Raw genomic sequence first — 21,557 nt, 5'->3', positions numbered from 1 at the left:
TTGTTGTTATAGCGGCAACGGTACATGAGATACAGCCTGGTGACAGACAGACGGACAGACGGACAGCGGAATCTTAGTAATAGGGTTCCGTTTTTACCCTTTGGGTACGGAACCCTAAAAATAAAAAAATACACTTCCAATGTGTCTGGGTTAGCGTTGTTCATAACTATTCCAAATTTCAAATCGATAGCTTCAGTAGTTCTCGAGATATTTAGCAATGTGACAGACAGACGGACAAAGTCGCACCATAAGGGTTCCTTTTGTACCTTTTTGGTACGGAACCCTAAAAAGGTGCCATTTGGTAATTAATTATTGTGTATATTTTTATTTTATTCTTAACTTTAATTTTACTGCCTCCGGATTTTAGTTAGTTTTCGTAAAATGTATGGACATTTAAAAAAAATGTTTGTATGTCAGTACTTTTTTTTAATTTATTGGCTCTGAACCTTTACCATGCTAATTCGAGCCAATTATGGTAGACCAGGTATATCTTTTTAGCTAAAGTTTGAATAAAGAAACTATACATAAATATACTCCGCAGACCATATTTATATGAAAATTTTGAAATGCATCCGGATTATTAAAAAATGATTTTAAATTCTGTTTATTGGCTATTACTCAACTTTTTATAACTGTGCCCAAAGGATAACTAATACTTTTTTTTCTCCATACTCGAGTGACCCACCCTAGCTAATATACGGTCCGTAAATCCTAAATTTCGACCTAGGGCTGTAATGTACGTATGAAATAAGGCAGACATCTTATTTATCTCCCTTTTCCCCCCTCACTAGTGTAACGCAAAACATTGTGTGTGCCACGGCCACGGCTGGTACAGGAATTACCAATTCACACTCGTTCGTACGTTCTTATTTATCGCCCTTAATACACAATGTACTAAAATAATTGCACCTTACAGTAACAAGTCACGTAAAACTTTTTTTTTTCACGTAAAATATTGATTTCATGTTGTATATTTTGAAATTCCGTATTATTTACTCTGTTTACGGCAAACATAGAAATGTAAATGCTTACCACGACTTCAGGTTCCGTTTTCGTGTGGTAATGGTAAGTAATATATTATTTCTATTCTATTCTATTCTATTCTAATATCCCACCATAAACATTTTCATGTAAAATGTTGCCAAGACGACCATATATGTATCTCAAACTCACTCACTCACTGTCAAAAAGTTATCAGATCTCATGTAGAGCCAAGCTCCTAACTTTACACGCCCTTTCTTTTTTTTTTTTTAACCCAGGGGAAATCCGTTAGGGATCCCACCCGGCCCGGGAGAGGCCGGGTGGGTATGTCCGACTCGCACGGACTAAAATCCCTGGGGTGTTCCGACGCTCGCTTTTGGGCGGGGTTACGGGAACAACTTTGCAGACCTCCGAGACCCCGCCGGCGTTGCATTTGGGGCTGCTCCAGCAGCCTACTCCGCTGAAGGCACCTCGGAACACTTGAGGGCCTTCCAGCTCGGAAACCTCTTCAGGCAACTTTACACGCCCTAACTCTACAAGCTCTAACTTCACAAACTCTATTCCTTAGTCAAAATATGTGGCTTGACCGTTTCGTTACTGAATAAGAATATTGTATCACAGAAAAGTAATGATCAGTGAATAAATTTTTCACCCTGTCTCCCATGTGACGTAGCGAAACGGCCAAGCCACATATTTTGGCTAAGGTGTAGAGTTTCTGAAGTTATGGTTTGTAGAGTTAGGGCGTGTAGAGGTAGAAGCTTGGTTCTACATGAGATCTGATCACTTTTTGACAGTGCGATATTTATGGTCGTCTTGGCAACATTTTACATGAAATGTTTTGGTGGGATTTCACTACTTTTTAGGGTTCCGTAGCTAAATGGCCAAAAAACGGAACCCTTATAGATTCGTCATGTCTGTCTGTCTGTCTGTCCGTCCGTAAATATGTCACAGCCACTTTTTTCCGAAACTATAAGAACTATACTGTTGAATCTTGGTAAGCAGATTTATTCTGTGAACCGCATTAAGATTTTCACACAAAAAAAAAAACAATAAATTTTGGGGGTTCCCCATACTTAGAACTGAAACTCAAAAAATTTTTTTTCATCAAACCCATACGTGTGGGGTATTGGATAGGTCTTCAAAAATGATATTGAGGTTTCTAATATCATTTTTTTCTAAACTGAATAGTTTGCGCGAGAGACACCTCCAAAGTGGTAAAAATGTGTGACCCCCCTGTAACTTCTAAAATAAGAGAATGATAAAACTAAAAAAAATATATGATGTACATTACCATGCAAACTTCCACCGAAAATTGGTTTGAACGAAATCTAGTAAGTAGTTTTGATTTAATACGTCACAAATCGTAAACCGCAATTTACCTTTTACTCACGTTACGGAACCCTCGGTGCGCGAGTCCGACTCGCACTTGGCCGGTTTTTTGTAGGTTACTTATGACAATTTTCCATCCCCTAATTTAAAGGAAGGGGGTTGATTTAATAAAAATCCTGAAATACGTATTTTATTATTTATAACAAGGAGTCCCTATATCAATTTTCAGACCTCTAGCATCAAAACTGGCGAAAGTCTCATACAAACTTCCATTCCCTAGTTTAAGAGGTTGGGGGGGTAAGTTCCATGCTTAATTTAGGATTTTTATTGTTGTTTGTGTCCTAATACTAGCTTACATAGCCAATTTCCTTTCTAGGCTTTCTAGGACTTCAGGAAATACCCTAAGAATTTTGATTATCATCAGTGAGTGAGTGACGAAATCGGTGTTTCTTAGATATCAATAAAATCTAAAGTACCTATAAGAGCTATGCAATTGAAACTTTTTATGTTTAATAAGTCCACTATTGACATCATATTCTGAGAATTTTGTTTATCTGGTATACCAAATCAAACCTCATAAGGTTAAAAAAAACGACGAATCGGTTTGAAATAGTACCCAAATAAGTACATAATTGATTATAATAAAATAAAATAAAAATTATAATAAAATAATAAGTAATTAATATAATAAAGTAAGTATAAAATAATATATATGCGTTATTGATATAAATGCGTTAATTTTAATTTATGTACCTAGTTATAGTTTAGTTTTAAGAAATACTTGCTGTGCCCTAACAGGGTTCATGTGTGAACGTACCCTAATGTAACATCTGTTTTGTACCACATGATAATAAGCAATAAATTATGAATTATGAAAAGGTAGGTAGTGCCCTTGCGCTTCGCTTGGCTCGTCTTGGCGGGGGCACGGCCTAGCCCCCAGATGTAGGTACGTTTATGGTACCTAAGTAATAATTTCACATTTAGGTTGTCCAGTGTAGATAAGTATTTAATTTAGAAAGGTATGACTACTTTTTCTCTGACCCCTGCTGTGTGAATCGACAATAGCAAATCGGTTGATCTGTCGAACTTGTTTCCCGTTTCACCACCACAGACCTGGTGATTTAAAAAGCAAATATTATGTTCAACTGTATAATGATGGTTTTAGTATAAGTATACCTATTCATATCTACACGGTGTGTTTTTTAACTCCGTCAAATTCAGGGTATAGCTAAGTACATTTAAGGAAACTGAATGGCATAGTTAATAAAAAAAAATACTTACTTACTTTTTTTTCGTAGAAAGTAAGTAAATGCTGAATATAGCGTTGTTGTAACATGGGCATGCTATTTAACTCAACCAAAGAATTGGAAACTTTGATATAGCAATATCATTTGGAACATCGATCGTCCGAGATAGCAAAGATAGATATAACTCCGTAATAGATAGATACAGTCTAAGGAAAAAACGTGCCTCGAAAATAAAGAAAATTTGATTCTCGTTCAGAGGGCGCTACTAGTTTTGGCCTACAGTCGTATAGATGGCGTTGACGGTTTCGTTTGTTATTTAACAATTTTAACGCATATCAGTGAAAGAACATGGGTCAAAATCATAAAAATAATTAATGCAAATAAAAAAAATAATTTATCTATATTTAAATACATTCTATCGTATTTTTATAAATCTTCATTTTTAGTTTTAAAGTGTGTCGACAGATGGCAGTGAATTTACTGGGGTTACAAAATTTACTATGACAGTACCGCTCTAGTATAAGTTACTCTATGGAGATAGGTAGTATATAATTACTTGCGTTTAGTTTAGTAGCAAATACATAAACTTACACTAAACAGTAATCAATATGTTAACGAGCCCAAAGGCAAGTGTACACGTTCATAGGGGCCTTATTACATAAAAATAAAATATTTATTATCTCTGAAATGAAGTTAATTAGAATCTGAGAAAGTAACTTAATTTAGGTTCAGGAATGCGCCCTTGAAATTTAAGGAGTTTACAAAAACGCCGTGTAGGTATGTATATAATAAGTAATATAAGTTTTTTTTTAGAAGTCATAGTGGATACACCCAGTGTCGAGGAACCTTTGGCAGCTATGGTTAAGGAGCCACCTCGGCAAACTCGGCAAAATCCCAATCTTAGTCGTACCAAGACTCTTGTCACCGAAAACATAGACAAACTGAGAAGCGGACTGTAAGTAAAGTGATCTGTATCCTGTATCCTTACACGAGTCACTGTCATATACGATACGAGTACGTACTTCTAACGTCTAATCTAATACGTAACTTACCTACTTTCTATATGCATCTCGCTCACGTACGAGCTACCGACTCGTATTAGTGTAATGTTTTTATACTTTTTTATGGGCCTCAACCTGCAATGATTTGACAGTAACAAACAGACAACTAACGCTAGCCTCCCTTTGGAATTGCTTTTAGGGTAAGTACCTAATGAGAAGGCTGGCTTGGCCGGCTTATACCTAAGCTCGAACATTTTGACGCAAACTTTTAGAAAAGCTTCAGCATGTTACAAGATCTTTATAAATATTCTTAAAAATCGAATGTTAAACGCAGTAAAGAACTATTTTTCAATAAAAGGGCTGAGAGTCAAATAACCTAGTACATTTTTTAACTTAATAATTATGGTACCACAGAAAAATTACTTGTGCCCTAAAATAAACGTAGTGTTCACGCTAGTCATTTCTACTACCGAAGTTCGCAAATTGCGGGCAACTTTCTCTGTCACTCTAATTACGCATCAATTGAAGTAAAAGAGAAACATTGAGAGAATTTGCGAACTCGGTTTTCGCGGTTATAGCCCAGGGTGCGTAGCCAACATGCCAATCGTTTACGCTCCGTAGCGACCGAAACGCAACTGTCACTGTTGCCCTAATATGGAAGCAAGGGCCTGGCACTCTTTGGTAGAGAAAGATAGTCTTATTGCGATTCTTATAAGAGGAAAGAGAAAATAGTGCCATGCTTTGTCTTTATCACCGACCGGGCATTTTTTCATGGTCGGGTTATGGCATCATGTGGGCGTCATAGTAGGCTATGACGAAATACCGAAATTCATAAGAGTGAAAGAGAAAAGACATTGGACATGCAAACTGGATAAATTGCGTAGTATACATTTTATATGAATATTCTTTCTCTTACCCCCGGTCGCTCGGTAGCGCGTCTATAACTACTTGTATACTTATATTATGTCTGTGTATGGAAGAGTGATAGAGAGACACAAGCGAAGCCGTAGCGCGAGCGATTGTCACTTGGCTAGGCATCGATCTCTCGGCTCGAGTCCTCAAGGTTCGGCAATTGCGACTTGAGTCCGAGCCGAGCTCAATTCCCCTACAAAAGGTTGTTTACCTATTTGGTTTTACCCTTTAATTTGAGGCGTTCAATTATTATCACAAACAAGCCAGTGCATGTTTTTTTTTTCACTTGTAGGTAAATGCCTACTAAATATTGTTACCTGGGGCTCACATTGAGTTATTATTGCTATAAGTAGAGAAGCCATACCAAACAATGAAATTAAAATTCATCGCCTTAAGGCGCTAGTCGCTATTTTTGGCCGTAAACTCTTACTTTCTAGAGTATATATCTTCTTAACGGTTCGACAAAAAATTATGAAAAAAATATACAGAGTGGAAATATATCACACGGCAACACGGGATCTGGTAGCTGCCCTCACTGACCCAAAATCTATTTCCACCCTGTATATGAATCTACATTTCATGTACAACATTCCTAACGTTTGACTTTTTCCCTGTGACTTATAGATTCTCTATAAAAGGAACATTACGACAGGCCGTTTTGCGACTAACTTTGCTTATATCTCCTAAACAGTTTATTCGATTAACGTTTTCGTATTCGATTTTTAAACTAAAATAAATGTTTTAACAGGCACTACAAATACAACGTTTCATAATGTTAAAAAATCTGTTTTTTTAAGAAATCGAATATTATTCAACATTTCGTGCGTATGTAGCTCGAAAACGGCGTGGCCGGCAGTCGTGTCCTAGCTTTGGAACAAGGAGGCTGTGTCGTTCCTCGCTCCGTACCTTCCTTGTAATCTGTATGCTTGTGATGAGCCCAAGTGTAATGAAATTAGAGTTATTGTGGCCAAAGACTAAATAACTGCCGAAAGTTGATTTGGTTCTGACGCACTTAACACGGTGTTTCGCAGCCTATTATTACGAAAATAATGACAATATTTCAACTTATGTTTGAGATAGCTTCATTTGAAATATAAAAATAAAGATATATATATATATAATATATATAATATCTTCCTACTCCCATCACAAAATCCGCATTCGCGAGGCGTTTGCCTAACTCCCTGCATCCTTATATTTACAATACAGTAGTAAAGGCCTGCAACATATCTAAAAAGTCTCCTCTTGAAGCAAAATTCGTAATTAAGAACTGGTTGAAAGGTCTTAACTATAGTCAAACTGAAATGCTGCTGAAGGTCGTCACCTAATCACTTACGTATGCTAACAATCTCTGTAGCCTTAATACATGCGCAACCCAACACACACTCACACACATACACACACACACACACACACTTACACACACACACACACACAGAGAGACAAAGTTTTTCTTTAATTTTCTTTCTTTAAATTACTTAATTTCTTTAATTATTACTTCTATTAATGTCACCTAGTTTTTTACTTAACCTTTGGTTGTTTAATGCGAACCCGGCTACCACGTGACAGGCATTGCCTAGTGTGGGGCCACTGGATATTGTCGAATATTATTAAGGTTTTTTCTTTTAAATAAATATATTCTATTCTATTCTATTCTATTCTAAAAGTTTTATAACGTGCGCGGACATATTGCCATTTTTACGTTTTTAATAAAGGTAGATTCCTAACAAAATAATAATTAATTGATTAATATAGGCTATCAATTTACGTTGTGTGTAAATATTTATTTTTAAGTTTAATTTTTTTTAATTGTGTTGGGTGATTGGGTAATCTGCCATTGATTGGTGGTGCTTGATGATAAAAACGAACAGTGACAAGTAAGAGTCAATATTATTCTATAAGCTAATCGTAAATGAAAGTAGGCATAATCCAAATAAAAACTATTTATAAATAATGACACTTGCAATTGATTAAGCCGTTTAGTAAAAAGACCAAAACGGCCTGTCGTATTTTTTTGGCGAAACTATAAATTAAGGCGAAAGGAAGAAATCAAACGTACTACTTACTACCGCAACGATAATACGAATATCTATGCTATAATGCTATAGTTAGTTCGAATTTTACAAATGTTTTCTTAATATTGTCTTCGGTTACCGCGATAGTTACTCATGAAATAAAACTATGAAAACGGATTATATCGCGTATATTGAATTTATAATACATCCCGACGTTTCGAACTCTTTACAGCGTTCGTGGTCAACGGGTGACTGAGGAAAAATTACAAAGTGCAAAAATACCCACATACTAAAATAATGAACAATCATAGACTACAAACTTTAAGGCTGGTTGTACATGCAAAATCGGTTCATAAGGCTAGTTATACACTATAATTATTTTTCAAGTAAAGATATATATATATACGCGATAAAAACTATAAATGTTTTCTTGTTCAGATACGAATACACCTTGCATTTTGTGGAGTTGGTAAATTATTATAACGGTAAATACTTACCTACTGTTACTGTCTAGAGCGTATTTCTTCTAAATGGATAAACAAAAAAATATGAAAAAAATATTTATGAATCTTCATTTATTGTTCAACAAATATAACATTTAACTTTTTTCCTGAAATTTATAGTTTCACCGTAATAAAAATAATACAACGGGCCATTTTGCGGCTAACTTTGGTTATTTTATTGGACTCAATAGAGCGCCGGGCTCATAGACTCTTTGGCGATGACCCATCTGTCAAGTCAAGGATACAGAGCCTTGAGCATCGCCGTCGAGTCGCTTGCCTATCGGTGTTCTATCGGATACATTTCGGGGAGTGCGCACAGGAACTACACGACCTGATCCCACCTTCCCCTTTTCATCATCGGACATCCAGGCGCGGGGAGCGAATGCACCCGTTCGTGGTCCACATTCCATTCGTTCGGACGAAACGTTTTGCCTCCTCCTTTTTGGTACGGACGGCTAAGGAATGGAATGCGCTCCCGCCATCTGTATTCCCTGATCAATATGACCTCGGTCTCTTTAAAACAAGAGTGAATAGGCTGTTACTGAACCGGTGAGCTCCATCTTAGGCCCTGTCTTCACTTTCCATCAGGTGTGACTAGGGCCAATCGCCGATCAGTTTATAATAATAAAAAAATCTACTTAACGGCTAAATCAATTAAAATTACTTTTAAACTAACAATAATGTTTTAACAGCTGACGATCTTTCCACTGCAATACAACCGGCCGACGATTTGTTTTATTAACAATATCATCTAAATTCTAAACTTCTATCTGACAAAGTATATAAAATGGGATGCGATGAGTGAAAAAAAATTTTTTTTACATGTTCATGTCACCAGCTGACGGTCCACCGGGATACAACCGGCTGACCATTTTTTTATTCACATTAATATCTAAACTATCATCTGACAAAGTATTAAGCGGGAGGCAATGACAATTTTTTTGCGTGTTTCGCTGGCTGCCATTCCTCAACCCACCAACGGAGCGGCAGCTGACGTCCACGGGGGTTCATCATACATAGCCGTTAACCACTATATCGGAGTTATTGTGGCCAAAAAATAAATAACGGCAGAGCGCTAATTTGGTTGTGGCGTAATGTTTGAGAAAACTTCGAACTTCGAAAAATAATACTAGTTTAACACTAATAGGTAGGTAACAATTCCCAAAATTTTATATGTAGGTAGACTAGGTAGTAGGTACTTAATTTTATAAGTTAACTATTAATGGCATTATTTATATTTGTTTATTACGGAAAAAAATTACTATAATAAAATAAACTCAATGTACGCCTCAATTTAGTACATACCAAGCTCTAGCTAATCTTAATCTGTCGAATTGACTTAGGTACTTATTTGTAAGAAACCAGATAAAACACAAATTAACTAATTCATCATCATCATCATCATATCAGCCCTTTATCGCCCACTGCTGAGCATAGGCCTCTCTTCCAGTACGCCACAGGCTTGTAAAGTATAATGCATAAGGGAATATATTTTTATTATAATTTACGACCCCCACTAAACGCATTATCTACTCATACTCAAACGACAAAATATCTACAAAAGATACACAAATACGAGTATAGCGCCAACCGCGCGCCTCTGGGCTGTAGCTTATTCTTTGAACCTCATTGTGGTGCAGCGGACGAAATTCTCGTATACGATCGCAGTGAGCGGGGTGCGGGTACAGAGACGATGAGACGCTCAAGGACACATCAGCGACTATCGCCTTAAAATTCATGACGCATGGCGCAAGAGTACAAATTTTCCTTTATAGGGCAACGGTCTCAAAAAAGACCAACCTGTAACAGCATCTTTGTGTATTTTTTTCTTGTACAAAATTTTTAGAACTATAGTTTGGCGATGAGGCTTGAATTGAGGATTTATTTGTTCAATCTTGCCCGTTAAAGGGCGTTACTGGCCTGAAATAGCTATGAATCGTTTGTCTTTATGTGTCATTTTGAGTTAAATATTTGTAAGAAAGCGATAAAACATAATTAAAGTAAACCAGGTCCGTAAAGTTTTATGAATAAGGGGGTTAAAAATATAATAAGGTAAGCTCAGTTAAACTAACAACGTGACTAGACATGAAATCAAAAAACTTGTTGAACTGTGCAACAATGGGTTGAATTTTATTTATACATTATCTTGAGCTGTTTTTGCTTGCTACTTTTTCATGCTGATTATAAATGGCACATACATACTTATGGTGGCACCCTCGGAAATGTGGATATTTATCGTTTTATTTACATTTATGTATGTATTATACATCTTTTAGGTACTTCATTATTTTTACAAAACTGGATACATACGTTAGAAATTTGTAAATTGTAATGTTTTACATTTAATGTTTTATCTGTGCAAGTCTGGGTACCTGTGCGTTCTCTGAAATAAATATTGAAAACCTGATTCTTTCAAATCTGGACATTGTCGGGCTCATTCTACTCATCGACAGCATTCTCCATCCTACCATTGAAAGGATGTCCCAAAATGTCCATTCCATTACGTCACGTTTTAGTGTGAACAATTTTTTCACTTGTATGTGCGTGACTTAGTGAAACGTTAAATTTTCATAAAAAAATTTGGGACATTTTTTTTATCATCAAAATTGAATATGCTAGTGATTCGGAGTTGAAAAAACCCAAAATCACCACGATCTGTAAGAATCAGGTTTTCAATATTTATTTTAGAAAACGCCCACCTACGTTAGAAATTTTAAAGACCCTCCGTTTTAAATTAATAATAAATTTAAATTCGTAAACACGCTGATATTCGGCAAATACGAATTAGAATACCTAATAATCGGACTAGACTAGGAAAAATATTTAGAACTGACAGAACAGTCTTGAAATTTGGTATTTATATGTATGTATGTATGTATGTTTATAAAAGATCCTGTTTTCATATTCAGACCATTTGACGTTTGGGGTCATCCATCAATAACGTCACACGAATTTCGAGGTTTTTTAACCCCTCACCCCCTCCTTGTGACACTTGGTCACATTTGTCGTTCACGATAGCCGCGTACGTGTCACGTACAACTATCGCTAACGTGAACGCTATTTATGCACTGTTAGTGCTTGAAAATGGAGACCTAGGCTCTCCGAAACACAAGTTTCGCACGAGTGACTAATAATATGTGAGTTTAACCGTGCTAGTGTGACACGACAGTTTAAATTCGATTATCTTTAATAACCTATTTCGCAAATATTTTAGAACCATGTTTGTTACTACTGTATATATCCCTGCCTATCAATATCATCCACACACAGTGTTATATTTTCTTTCTGAAGAAAGTCTGCATCACTACACACCTATTTAGCTACCATTTTTAGGGTTTCTAGATGACTACGAAACACCTACGAAACTTATAGTTTCGCCATGTCCGTCTGTCCGTCCGCAGCTGCTCCGCGATTGTTAGTACTAGAAAGCTGCAATTTGGGATGGATACATAAATCATGCATGGCGACAGAACGGTAAATAAAAACTGACCAAAAAGAGTGTTAGGTACCTCACTCATAATCTTAATCGTGAAAACAGTCGTTAATAATTAACAATGAGTAACAAAGTAAAAAACATTGGACATGCTATTTTAATTTTAGAAATGGTCTTACTTATTTATCTACTTATATTCCCCACGTAGGAAAAGATGGTAAACACGTAGGTAGTTATTTTGCTGCTGACTGCAAAATATGTAGGTTTAAATCACACGCCTGGAAAAGCACCTGCCAATTGCAGAATTATTCAGTTGGATGCGTAATTGAATCGGAACAAAATTACTGTTTATGTTTATCGCCGGCCACCGTAGTAGGTATGTGTATTGATATACCACTTTATTAATCGCCAAGTGGAGCTTTTTGCAATGGAAGTCAGCATGGAGCTATTTGAAAAACTGGGTTAAATTGCTTCGAATAAAATAAAAGTTTAAACAAGTGTTTTCACGCGTTTTCTTTTTACAATTACTTAGTTACGGCTACCTATAATAATATTTAACACTTAGAACACACTAGGTACATATTTTCAAAATCCATTGGGTGTATGAATGTTAATTAGTTAACATTCTAGCCGTTCTACCCTCAAAATGCACCATTTTGGGGGAAACTCTTTTATGAGTTAAGGATATATACATAAACTAGTGACCCGCCTCGGCTTTGCACGGGTAGTTCAACTAATTTACACAAAACCTTTACAAATTATACATATACCCTTCCTCTTGAATTACTCTATCTATAAAAAAAACCGCATTAAAATCGGGACAGACACATCCATCCAGACAGCAGGAAGCGACTTTTATACTATGTAGTGACTATGTAGTGAATAAGAATGTAGGTATCTACAATTGGACAAAGTTTTAACTGTGAAATTATACTTCTCTTGGTATGATATCTCTCTCTCTCTCTCTCTCCTTATAATTTGGGTTTATAATCTTAATTATTTACTAGTAAGTGAGGCACTCCTGTAACTCGTGGTTCAGAAAAACTGCTCACAATCAGCAGGTCACTTGTCAAGATACCTATACTTACTTCGCTTTACGTACATGTACCTTGACACCCCGAGCAGTCGCTTTTTTGTATTTTAGTTTTATTGTAAATAATGATTAGTAAGCCGAACATTTTCTGTTGTGACTCAGTAGACAGTGAAGTATTAATTACAGGGCTAATAAGGACTACCGATTACCTGTCTCCTTACTGCCAACCAACCTGGGCTGGTTGAAAATAAATTCTGTTCAGGATGAGGAGAGGTGAAACTGAAATGAATTTTATTCATCATTTAGAGAATATCCGCTACCCTAATACCCTATATCACGCATGGAATTATTCCTTTTGCAGGTTAATACTTAATCTCACTGAAAAAATTAGGTTATTTTTATTGGGATCTTGTTTTACTAATTGGCCAGTTTTTAGAAATCAGCAAGGTACAATTACATGTTCCACTTTGTATTGCCTATGAAAACAGTGCATCTTAAAGCTTAGTGAGTAGAAATTATGTATTAAATTGATATTTATCTCACTACGTTCCACTCGGGCACTCGCCCTCATATGTACACGCAGACGAGATGCATTGATATTTATGAAGATATTTATGTAGTCTAAATAGGCCATCTACCTACCGCTCATAACTATTAAGGCACTCGTAATTTTTTTCATACAATTGAATACAAAATCGGAATTATACCGCTAAGTCGGGTAACAGTTTTTTGTGCAGTTTACTTTTTTAATTTAACAGACATATCGATGCAAGCGTGCACTGCTTGCCCTTAGAGCTGGTCAAAGACGCCTAGTCTTACTAAGATGGCATATAGTCGAGAAATTCGGACGGGCACCGCCGTGGCGGGGTGGCCTAGGGGTTCATGGCGTTAGCCGCGATAGCTAAAGACGCCGGTTCGAATCCGGCCTCACCACTGGAGGGTTCCGTCACTTTTTATTTAATATATGACATCTATTACAGTTTATAATTTATACTATATAGTAGTGTGACGACTTTAAAAAACACAAATCAAAATATTTAATAAAATAATTGTATTTGTTCTCAAACTTGTTCATAGATGGCAGCACCAGTCTCTCTCGCTACAACGTAAATCCGTAAGGAGTTCGTTTAGGAGGTGCAAGCGCGCACTGCTTGCCCTTAGAGCTGGTCAAAGACGCCTAGTCTTACTAAGATGGCATATAGTCGAGAAATTCGGACGGGCACCGCCGTGGCGGGGTGGCCTAGGGGTTCATGGCGTTAGCCGCGATAGCTAAAGACGCCGGTTCGAATCCGGCCTCACCACTGGAGGGTTCCGTCACTTTTTATTTAATATATGACATCTATTACAGTTTATAATTTATATATAGTAGTGTGACGACTTTAAAAAACACAAATCAAAATATTTAATAAAATAATTGTATTTGTTCTCAAACTTGTTCATAGATGGCAGCACCAGTCTCTCTCGCTACAACGTAAATCCGTAAGGAGTTCGTTTAGGAGGTGCAAGCGCGCACTGCTTGCCCTTAGAGCTGGTCAAAGACGCCTAGTCTTACTAAGATGGCATATAGTCGAGAAATTCGGACGGGCACCGCCGTGGCGGGGTGGCCTAGGGGTTCATGGCGTTAGCCGCGATAGCTAAAGACGCCGGTTCGAATCCGGCTTTCACCACTGGAGGGCTTCGTCACTTTTTCTTTAATACATGACATCTATTACAGTTTTTAAGACATATCGAGCTTCAAAATGATGGGCAGAATATTCGTGTACATTGCCTATGCCATTGCCATTGCAAATGTGGCAAGCGTAAAAAAAAACCATAAATCGTTTTCCAGTACAAAACCGTTTTATTTTGTATACTAGTACATAAGGGTTTTTTAAATCGTATCATAAAGTAAACTCGAAATTTTAAAGGATGTCTTTGGCAGCAATTTGAGGCTCAATATATTTACCTAAATAAAAATTCCATCCAACATGTAAGAGAGTCATTTGCCTGCGATCGAACAATATGATTTTGAAAATAATTTTTGTATACAATTGTATGATGAAAGTTGCGGGTGCCTAAATACTTTTGAGCGGTAGTGTAGATGGAATTGTCGAATCTGGCGTGATTTAATCTGATATCGCATAGATGCGACAAGCTAAGTAATAAGTATTCTAAATGAGTAGAGTAGGTACGCTTATTTCAACTTTATACTTATTGAGTAAATCGATCTGTATCGGTTGTACTCTGCAAGCCTCTGGGTAAGCTTCTCGATCTTGGGATTTCGTAAGTAATTAAATACCTACCTACAATAGGTACTATATACATACATACCTACTTACTCACCATAAGCGGGATTAGGATGCATTACTAGGTTTAATTTTACATCCCAAGTCCTCTGTGGACCGTCATCATCATCATTTATATCGTAGCAATAAACTATAGATTTGAACACTAATTATACTATAACTTAAATACAGGAACATTAAAAAACACGTTGTACGGGTTTACAAAAATCATTCACAAAGAAAAACAAGATTACGGTAGCACAAAGGATTTATACCTACCTATATAGCGATTATCGCCTACGTATGGATCTCTATAGGTATATCGATTTTTGATTTATCGCGCAGGTACTTATGTATAACTGTCAGTTGTATAGTCGCTATAATTTCCATCTCTTAATTTAGCAGATAAAACGCAAAAAGCGTGTTGTGTAAGCGAGCTTTCGACAGAATTGTACCTACCGTGTAAAATGACAATATACATTCCAAAATCTTTATCTCTTTCACGCTGAGCTAGGCAGTCTTCTTCATATAGTTCTAACACTCCATAAATTCGAAATTCAGTTTTTTATTATTTTAAAATTGATCTATATTTTTATTTGCGTTATAACTAAGCAAATCTTCGTACTGCAAATACTGCACCGTTATTAAGTTATTGCTTGAATGATGCTATGAATTTGTTTAATAGCCCACTTCCATTAGTAGATAGATATCATTGTAGACACCTAACACTTTAGAGCATATACATATTAGACATTTGTTTCTTAACCTTTGCATCCTTAGGGCCACTTGCACCATCCCACTAACCCGGAGTTAACCGGTTAAACCGTTAACCCAGTGTCAAATTGTACTGGTAACCTTGGTAACTCCGGGTTTAACCGGCTAAGCCCGGGCTAGAGGAATGGTGCAACTGGCGCTTAGTAATATATTATATTTACTTACAAATTAGTACATTATGTTAAAATATTGCCACATTTCAGCAACGGCCACGAAGACGGTTTAATGGCAGAGAAGGGTAGAGAGCACATTCACGTGCTGGAGGCGTCCAATAACGACCCCATAGACCCACTATTGTTTGCTGCCGTAGGCGGGGCTATTGCGGCAGCTGTTAGCCTTACCATCTTCGGATTCACCTTTGCGTGGTATACGTGAGTATGCATTACAGATTACAGATTTACTTTTTTCTGGAATCAATGGAACACGAGACACGAGAATGTATATTATTGGCTAAGGAAGTGTTTGGTATCTAATAGGGTATTTGACTACTAGTCAAATCAGTTTCTTTTTTTGAACCGTCAAAACGATTTTGCTACTATGGAATTTATATGAAACACTAGCATGTGACGTCACAATCAAATTACCTACTCTTTATAGTTTTATATGGGTTTTAAAATAGAAATTGTGTCTAAAAATAACTGCTGTCTACGTTTCTCTATTAATCTTCTGGTGCTTTATTTCATGCATGGTATAAAATAATTTATTTTAAATACAGTCAAATAATATTGTCTTCGGTTACCGCGATAGTTACTCATGAAATAAAACTATGAAAACGGATTATATCGCGTATATTGAATTTATAATACATCCCGACGTTTCGAACTCTTTACAGCGTTCGTGGTCAACGGGTGACAGTCAAATACCCTATTATCTATATCCATCAGTTACTCCAGTACTTCGGAGTAGGTTACTCCAGTTTGGCGCATTTATAGTATATATGTAACTGTATAAAAAAAAAAAACAAAAAAAAAGTTGCGGGTTGCCACAGTTTTGCTTTATTGCATCCATACCGGGCCTATTAAATATACAAAACGTACTAACAAAATTTAACGTATTACAATGAAGTTGACAGGTAGAAACCTAGCTTTTGATTACCGGTTACACCAAAAAGAGTCTAAAGGTCACCTATTCGCACAGGTTGGCCAAAAAAGCGAAGGCTGCAGCTGACGTGGACTACCCGGCTTACGGAGTGACGGGACCCACGGTAGACGCTACAGGCGACAGGAAACTCGCACACTCGGCGCACATGTACCATTATCAGCACCAGAAGCAGCAAATCATTGCGATGGAAAAGTAAGCTTACATTTTGTTCAACATTGTTATATTGCACATTCATTTCACTCGTTGTCTTGGGCGGCACTATCACCAGTCCAGAGCCTCAAGCAAGCAAACAATCCAAGTAGTCGGACAAAAATTAGCAACAAAGTCCGAATGATGGACCAATTAGTACACTGCGATGAAGATCGTCTTAGAAAAGTTATTTTTTTTCTGGATGACATGGGTTTAGATGTAGAGCGTTGATTGAAAATAATGGGCAATATACTAAGTTACAAGTTACAATAATTGTACACAATTGTATTTTTTTCATTAGTTTTTCCATTTTTATAAGAATTGCCGCTAGTTAGTAAAAAGCCAGTTTTTAAGATTTATATTTTTTACTTCTAGTATTAATTATTTCAGTAAAGGTTACAGTTAATTTTGGAATAATATCAAGTAATGCAGAATAATAAATAGGTAGTATTTTGTGCAACAGGTATATAATAAGAATTCTTAAAACTCCGAGGTCCGAAGTTACAAAACAAAACGAAGTTGAATTTTGTAGACAGCTACAGGCGCGAGAAGTTTAACACCTAATTATGTACTGTTGCTGACAATATTTTCTCTAAGACAGCAGCAAACACCTAATAGTAAACATTACGATACAAGCGCAATAAATAGGAAGTTCGCAACGAGTGGCGATACATTAAAACACGACCGAAGGGAGTGTTTTAAGTCGACACGAGTTGCGAATTACCTATTCGCACATGTATTGTAAAACGTTTTACAGTACATATGGCCCTTTAAATTTTCGACATAGTTACGTAATGTGCTAATTATCGCACTAGTGCGGTAAAGTAGCTCCAAATGTACTGTAAAATTATAAATAAAATCAAAGTAAGTAAATAATTGTTTGTAGATCTTTGCCTAGAAGTCAGAATAAATGATTACCAGTCCGCCGGGCGATATCGGCCTGTCAGTTTTTCGGAACTGTCAAATTTTTGTTCTAACTGATAGGCCGATATAGTCCGGCGGACTGATAATCAGTGGGCCCATTTCACTGCTGTTAGGATCCTAACAAAGAACACTGGCAACACTGCGCCGGGGCCCCGCGCGCCGCACTTCTTATGAAGTTGATTTCGATCTCACTGACAGTCATTTAATCTACAAATAAGAGTACTGTAGGCCGAGCACTTGATTGACGCGACAGTATCTCGCCGCGAGATAGGCTACCCGTCTTTTACTAACTGTATGAATTAAAGGGGGACGGGTAGTCTATGTCGCGGCGAGTTACTCTCGCGCCAATCATGTGCTAGCCCGGCTGGAGTAGAAAAATAATAATTTAGGGGACATTGAGCCCTTTTTGAGAAATTATTAAAAAGTGTATGCAAATGTAGCTGGAAGAATATGATAGATTATTTGCCGCTACTGTATTAAGGAAGAGTTAAATGAAACTTCCGGCTAAGCCCATCCACAAGGAGTGCGACTTCCATGCCAGACCACGTAGGTTATAACCCCGGCACTTCCCAATTAGCTTCTTAGAATTTAAGTACCAAATATCATTTAATATTTTTACCAGTCGCGTTTTGGTGTAGAAAACAGCGAACAAACCGGACTAGTTTTCTCTCTGCGTTGGTAGGTCCAATGGTAATAGCTAATTCTTGGGATTGGTTTACTAAACTAAACGGATCCCAGGTTTACCCCGCTTAAAAGCAGAGACAACATAAGATTAGCCTGACCTAATATAAACTGTTATATTTGTAAGCGTCAGGATGACAGGACCATGATAGCTATTTATAACAAGTGTTACTCCAAGTTTTAGTACCTTTTTTGTACTATTTGGTAGCTGATATCAATAAAATTGTATCTCTCTAAATATCGAGAAATATTGAAAATAAAGTGGTCAGCCATTCTGACGTCAGGTTGACAGGACCATGTCCAGTTCCCCTACTTGTAGGCGTTATATCGCATCCATGTTTTGGTAAAGATTTAGTACCTACCTCATTTGTACCTGTCATAATTATATTCTTCTTATTTTATTTCGACACCGTAAAAAAGTTACAGTTGGAATTAACTTTGTATGTGCACAGTGGTGCAGCCAGTCAATGTGAACCGGGTCTAAAAATTAGTTCAAAATTTAATATTTTTAGTCAAACATTTATTTTACAAGGGGGTAAATTAGTTGTTTCACCAATCCAAAAAATGGAATCTTGAGCGTTGCGGGGGTTTCAAGGCACGAGGGTTAAACAAATTTTTCTACTGTGTGATACATAACATTTTTTACCACACCAAAGCGAGAAAAATTCTCACTTAAAATTCAAAATCATTCCTTACTCGTAAAAGTCAATTTTACCTACCAATATATGAGGAAACAACTCAAGATTTGAATGAAATTACTTCTTTGTTACTCTGGTGGATAAAATGCAACTGTCCCATTCGTTTTGGAAGAATAAAGAGAGCCTTTACGAGCTGTTATGGTATATTTATTTATAAAAGCATTTTCTGTGACAACCCTAAAGATTTAGTACTCAATTGGAACTTAATTTGGACTTATAAAAAAAAACATAGGGTAGTAATAAAAATTAAATAGCCCGTATTGAAAATTAAATACTTAAGTAAGTAATGTTAAAATCTAATGTACCTATAAACACTATCCTTTAGATTTAAGTTTAATTTATTTGTTCTGTTATTATTTGTTACGAAAAAACTATGAAGTCTGTTCTTCGAAATAAAGATGTTTTATTATTATTATTTTGTTAATAGTGATAGGGTGGTAATAGTTATATCATTAGAATGATAACGATATAATATGTCCGTCCGTCCTTTTGTCTGCCACATCCCTTAATATCTCGAGCACTACTTACACTATCGAGATGAAATTTTGAATAGTCATGAATAAGGCTAACCCAGAGGCATTAAAAGTATATTTTGTTATTTAATTTTTATCAACCAGAAATCGCCCATTATGAAAGGGGCCGAAATTTCAGCATAGTTACTTTACTAGGTCAATTGGGGTTCATCAATCACTTAGTATCGCTTGAAAGAGCTAAAATTGTACAGTCAGTTGCAGAGAAACCCTGCTGGGTTAGGTTAGGTTAGAACTGCGACCTTGACAGAAACCAACTGCTACTATAAAAGTGGAGTGGAGTGGTGGAGGGGCTTAGTAACCGTGGCTTGATCACCCACGGTGAAGCGAAAAGGCAACCAGGGCCGGCCTGTTTGAGGCGCCGGCTGGCCCGAGGAGGACGCTCCAAGTGGGCTTGTTTAGCCCGCTTGTGATGCGCCGAAGGTGGACCGTCGAGGAAGAGGAGTATCTGTATTGTGGTAAGCCTTTCTCCCTATCCTCGGCGGCCGAGGTGGGATCGCAGGGGAAGAGGAGTGATGGTATTTCGATGCGCCACTCTCCCTATCCCCTGCGAACTTGGCGGGGCTGTTCCGCTGTAGCGGCGTTGATGGGGTTGCAGAGGAAGAGGAGTGTCGGTGTTACGATGTGCCGTTCTCCCTGTCCTCTGCAGCCGAGTTGTGGTTTTGCGGCAGAACCATAGACCTGATCTGTCGCCGGGCGCCGGGGAAATTTCTGGCGCCCGTGGCTACCTTGTGGCGGGCTCGGGGAGGTCCGCTACAATGCAGAACGGAAGCCGAGAAGGCGCGTCGTACCATCTGGCGCGCCTAGCGTGAAGGGCCTTCGGGCATTCGCGGAGCCGCTCATGGGCGGCTGCCGCCGCTGGGGTTGCGGATGAGTACGCAAGCGTTCCTGTAATCTCACCAATAGGGCGGCGAAGCGGCATATGAGGGGGTTTTTAGTGGGTACACCGTGGGCCTCATTAGCGTAGACGGGAGTCCCACATATCAACTCGGGTCACCCCCCGCACCCGTGTGGTATGCGGAAAGAATTTTCCCCCCTAAAAAAAAGGTTAGAGCTGCGACCTTTACAGAAACCAACTGCTACTAGAAAAGTGGGTTAGGTTAGGTTAGAACTGCCACCTTTACTGAAACCAACTGCTACTAGAAAAGTGGGTTAGGTTATAACTGCGACCTTCACAGAAAAAAACTGCTACTACTAGAAAAGTGCGTTAGGTTGGTACTGCGACCTTCACAGAAACCAACTGCTACTAGAAAACAAAGTTTAGTGGACAGTAAGCTTATTGAAGAACAAAAAAAGGGAAGTAATCAAATGATGGCCAATATTATTGTTTTTTAAATCAGCTGATCAGCAAAGGTTAGGTTGGTTAGACATTTGCTGATCAACAGATTTTTCAGCTAACCAATTTTTGCAGATTTATATAACCCTGAAAAACCAACATACATACAAACATGAATAGGACGCGCAAGTTAGTCAATTTGCCGATATATGGCGCTCTCCACAGTTATACTTACTATACTTCTGGTCAAACATCATTCATGTATAAAGTTGCATGAGATAATTGAAAGAGTATGTATAGAACACTCGGTGCGCGAGTTAATCGAAATCGCACTTGAACTATTTTTTTGATTAAAAAAGAGGTTGGAATAATTAGTACTAATGATATTATTCTTAAACAAAAACGTCGTTTAATACTTGGTACTTAGTTGCCAGGAAATTCACAAATTTCGCCAACTTTCGGCACTGACACGACTTTGGGAACAGATCAAATTATTTTATTAAATATTTCGATTTTTTAAGTAGTCACACTACTATACATATATAAATTATAAACCGAAATAGATGTCATATATTAATGTTAATCTATTTCAGTTTATAATTTCGTCACAGAATTAAATTGGTTGTATCGTAGTACTAAGACGCAAAATAACCACCACATCACCAC

General features: G+C 37.3%; 1 protein-coding gene across 2 annotated transcripts in view; it reads left to right on the top strand.

The window, feature by feature from the left end:
• LOC134754414 (neural proliferation differentiation and control protein 1) overlaps nucleotides 1-21,557 on the top strand; it is a 42,607-nt gene that overhangs the window by 18,886 nt on the left and 2,164 nt on the right. Inside the window, exons 4-7 of one of the 2 annotated variants that reach the window (XM_063690734.1) lie at nucleotides 4,380-4,512; nucleotides 12,641-12,727; nucleotides 15,696-15,863; nucleotides 16,630-16,785. In XM_063690734.1, the coding sequence (XP_063546804.1) occupies nucleotides 4,380-4,512; nucleotides 12,641-12,727; nucleotides 15,696-15,863; nucleotides 16,630-16,785 (544 nt within the window). The remainder of the gene's footprint in view (nucleotides 1-4,379; nucleotides 4,513-12,640; nucleotides 12,728-15,695; nucleotides 15,864-16,629; nucleotides 16,786-21,557) is intronic. The other variant, XM_063690735.1, reaches the window with a different exon arrangement.

This window comes from Cydia strobilella, chromosome Z (genome assembly GCF_947568885.1).
Source record: "Cydia strobilella chromosome Z, ilCydStro3.1, whole genome shotgun sequence".
Classification (NCBI taxonomy): domain Eukaryota; kingdom Metazoa; phylum Arthropoda; class Insecta; order Lepidoptera; family Tortricidae; genus Cydia; species Cydia strobilella.
This window is presented reverse-complemented; position numbering and strand designations above follow the sequence as displayed.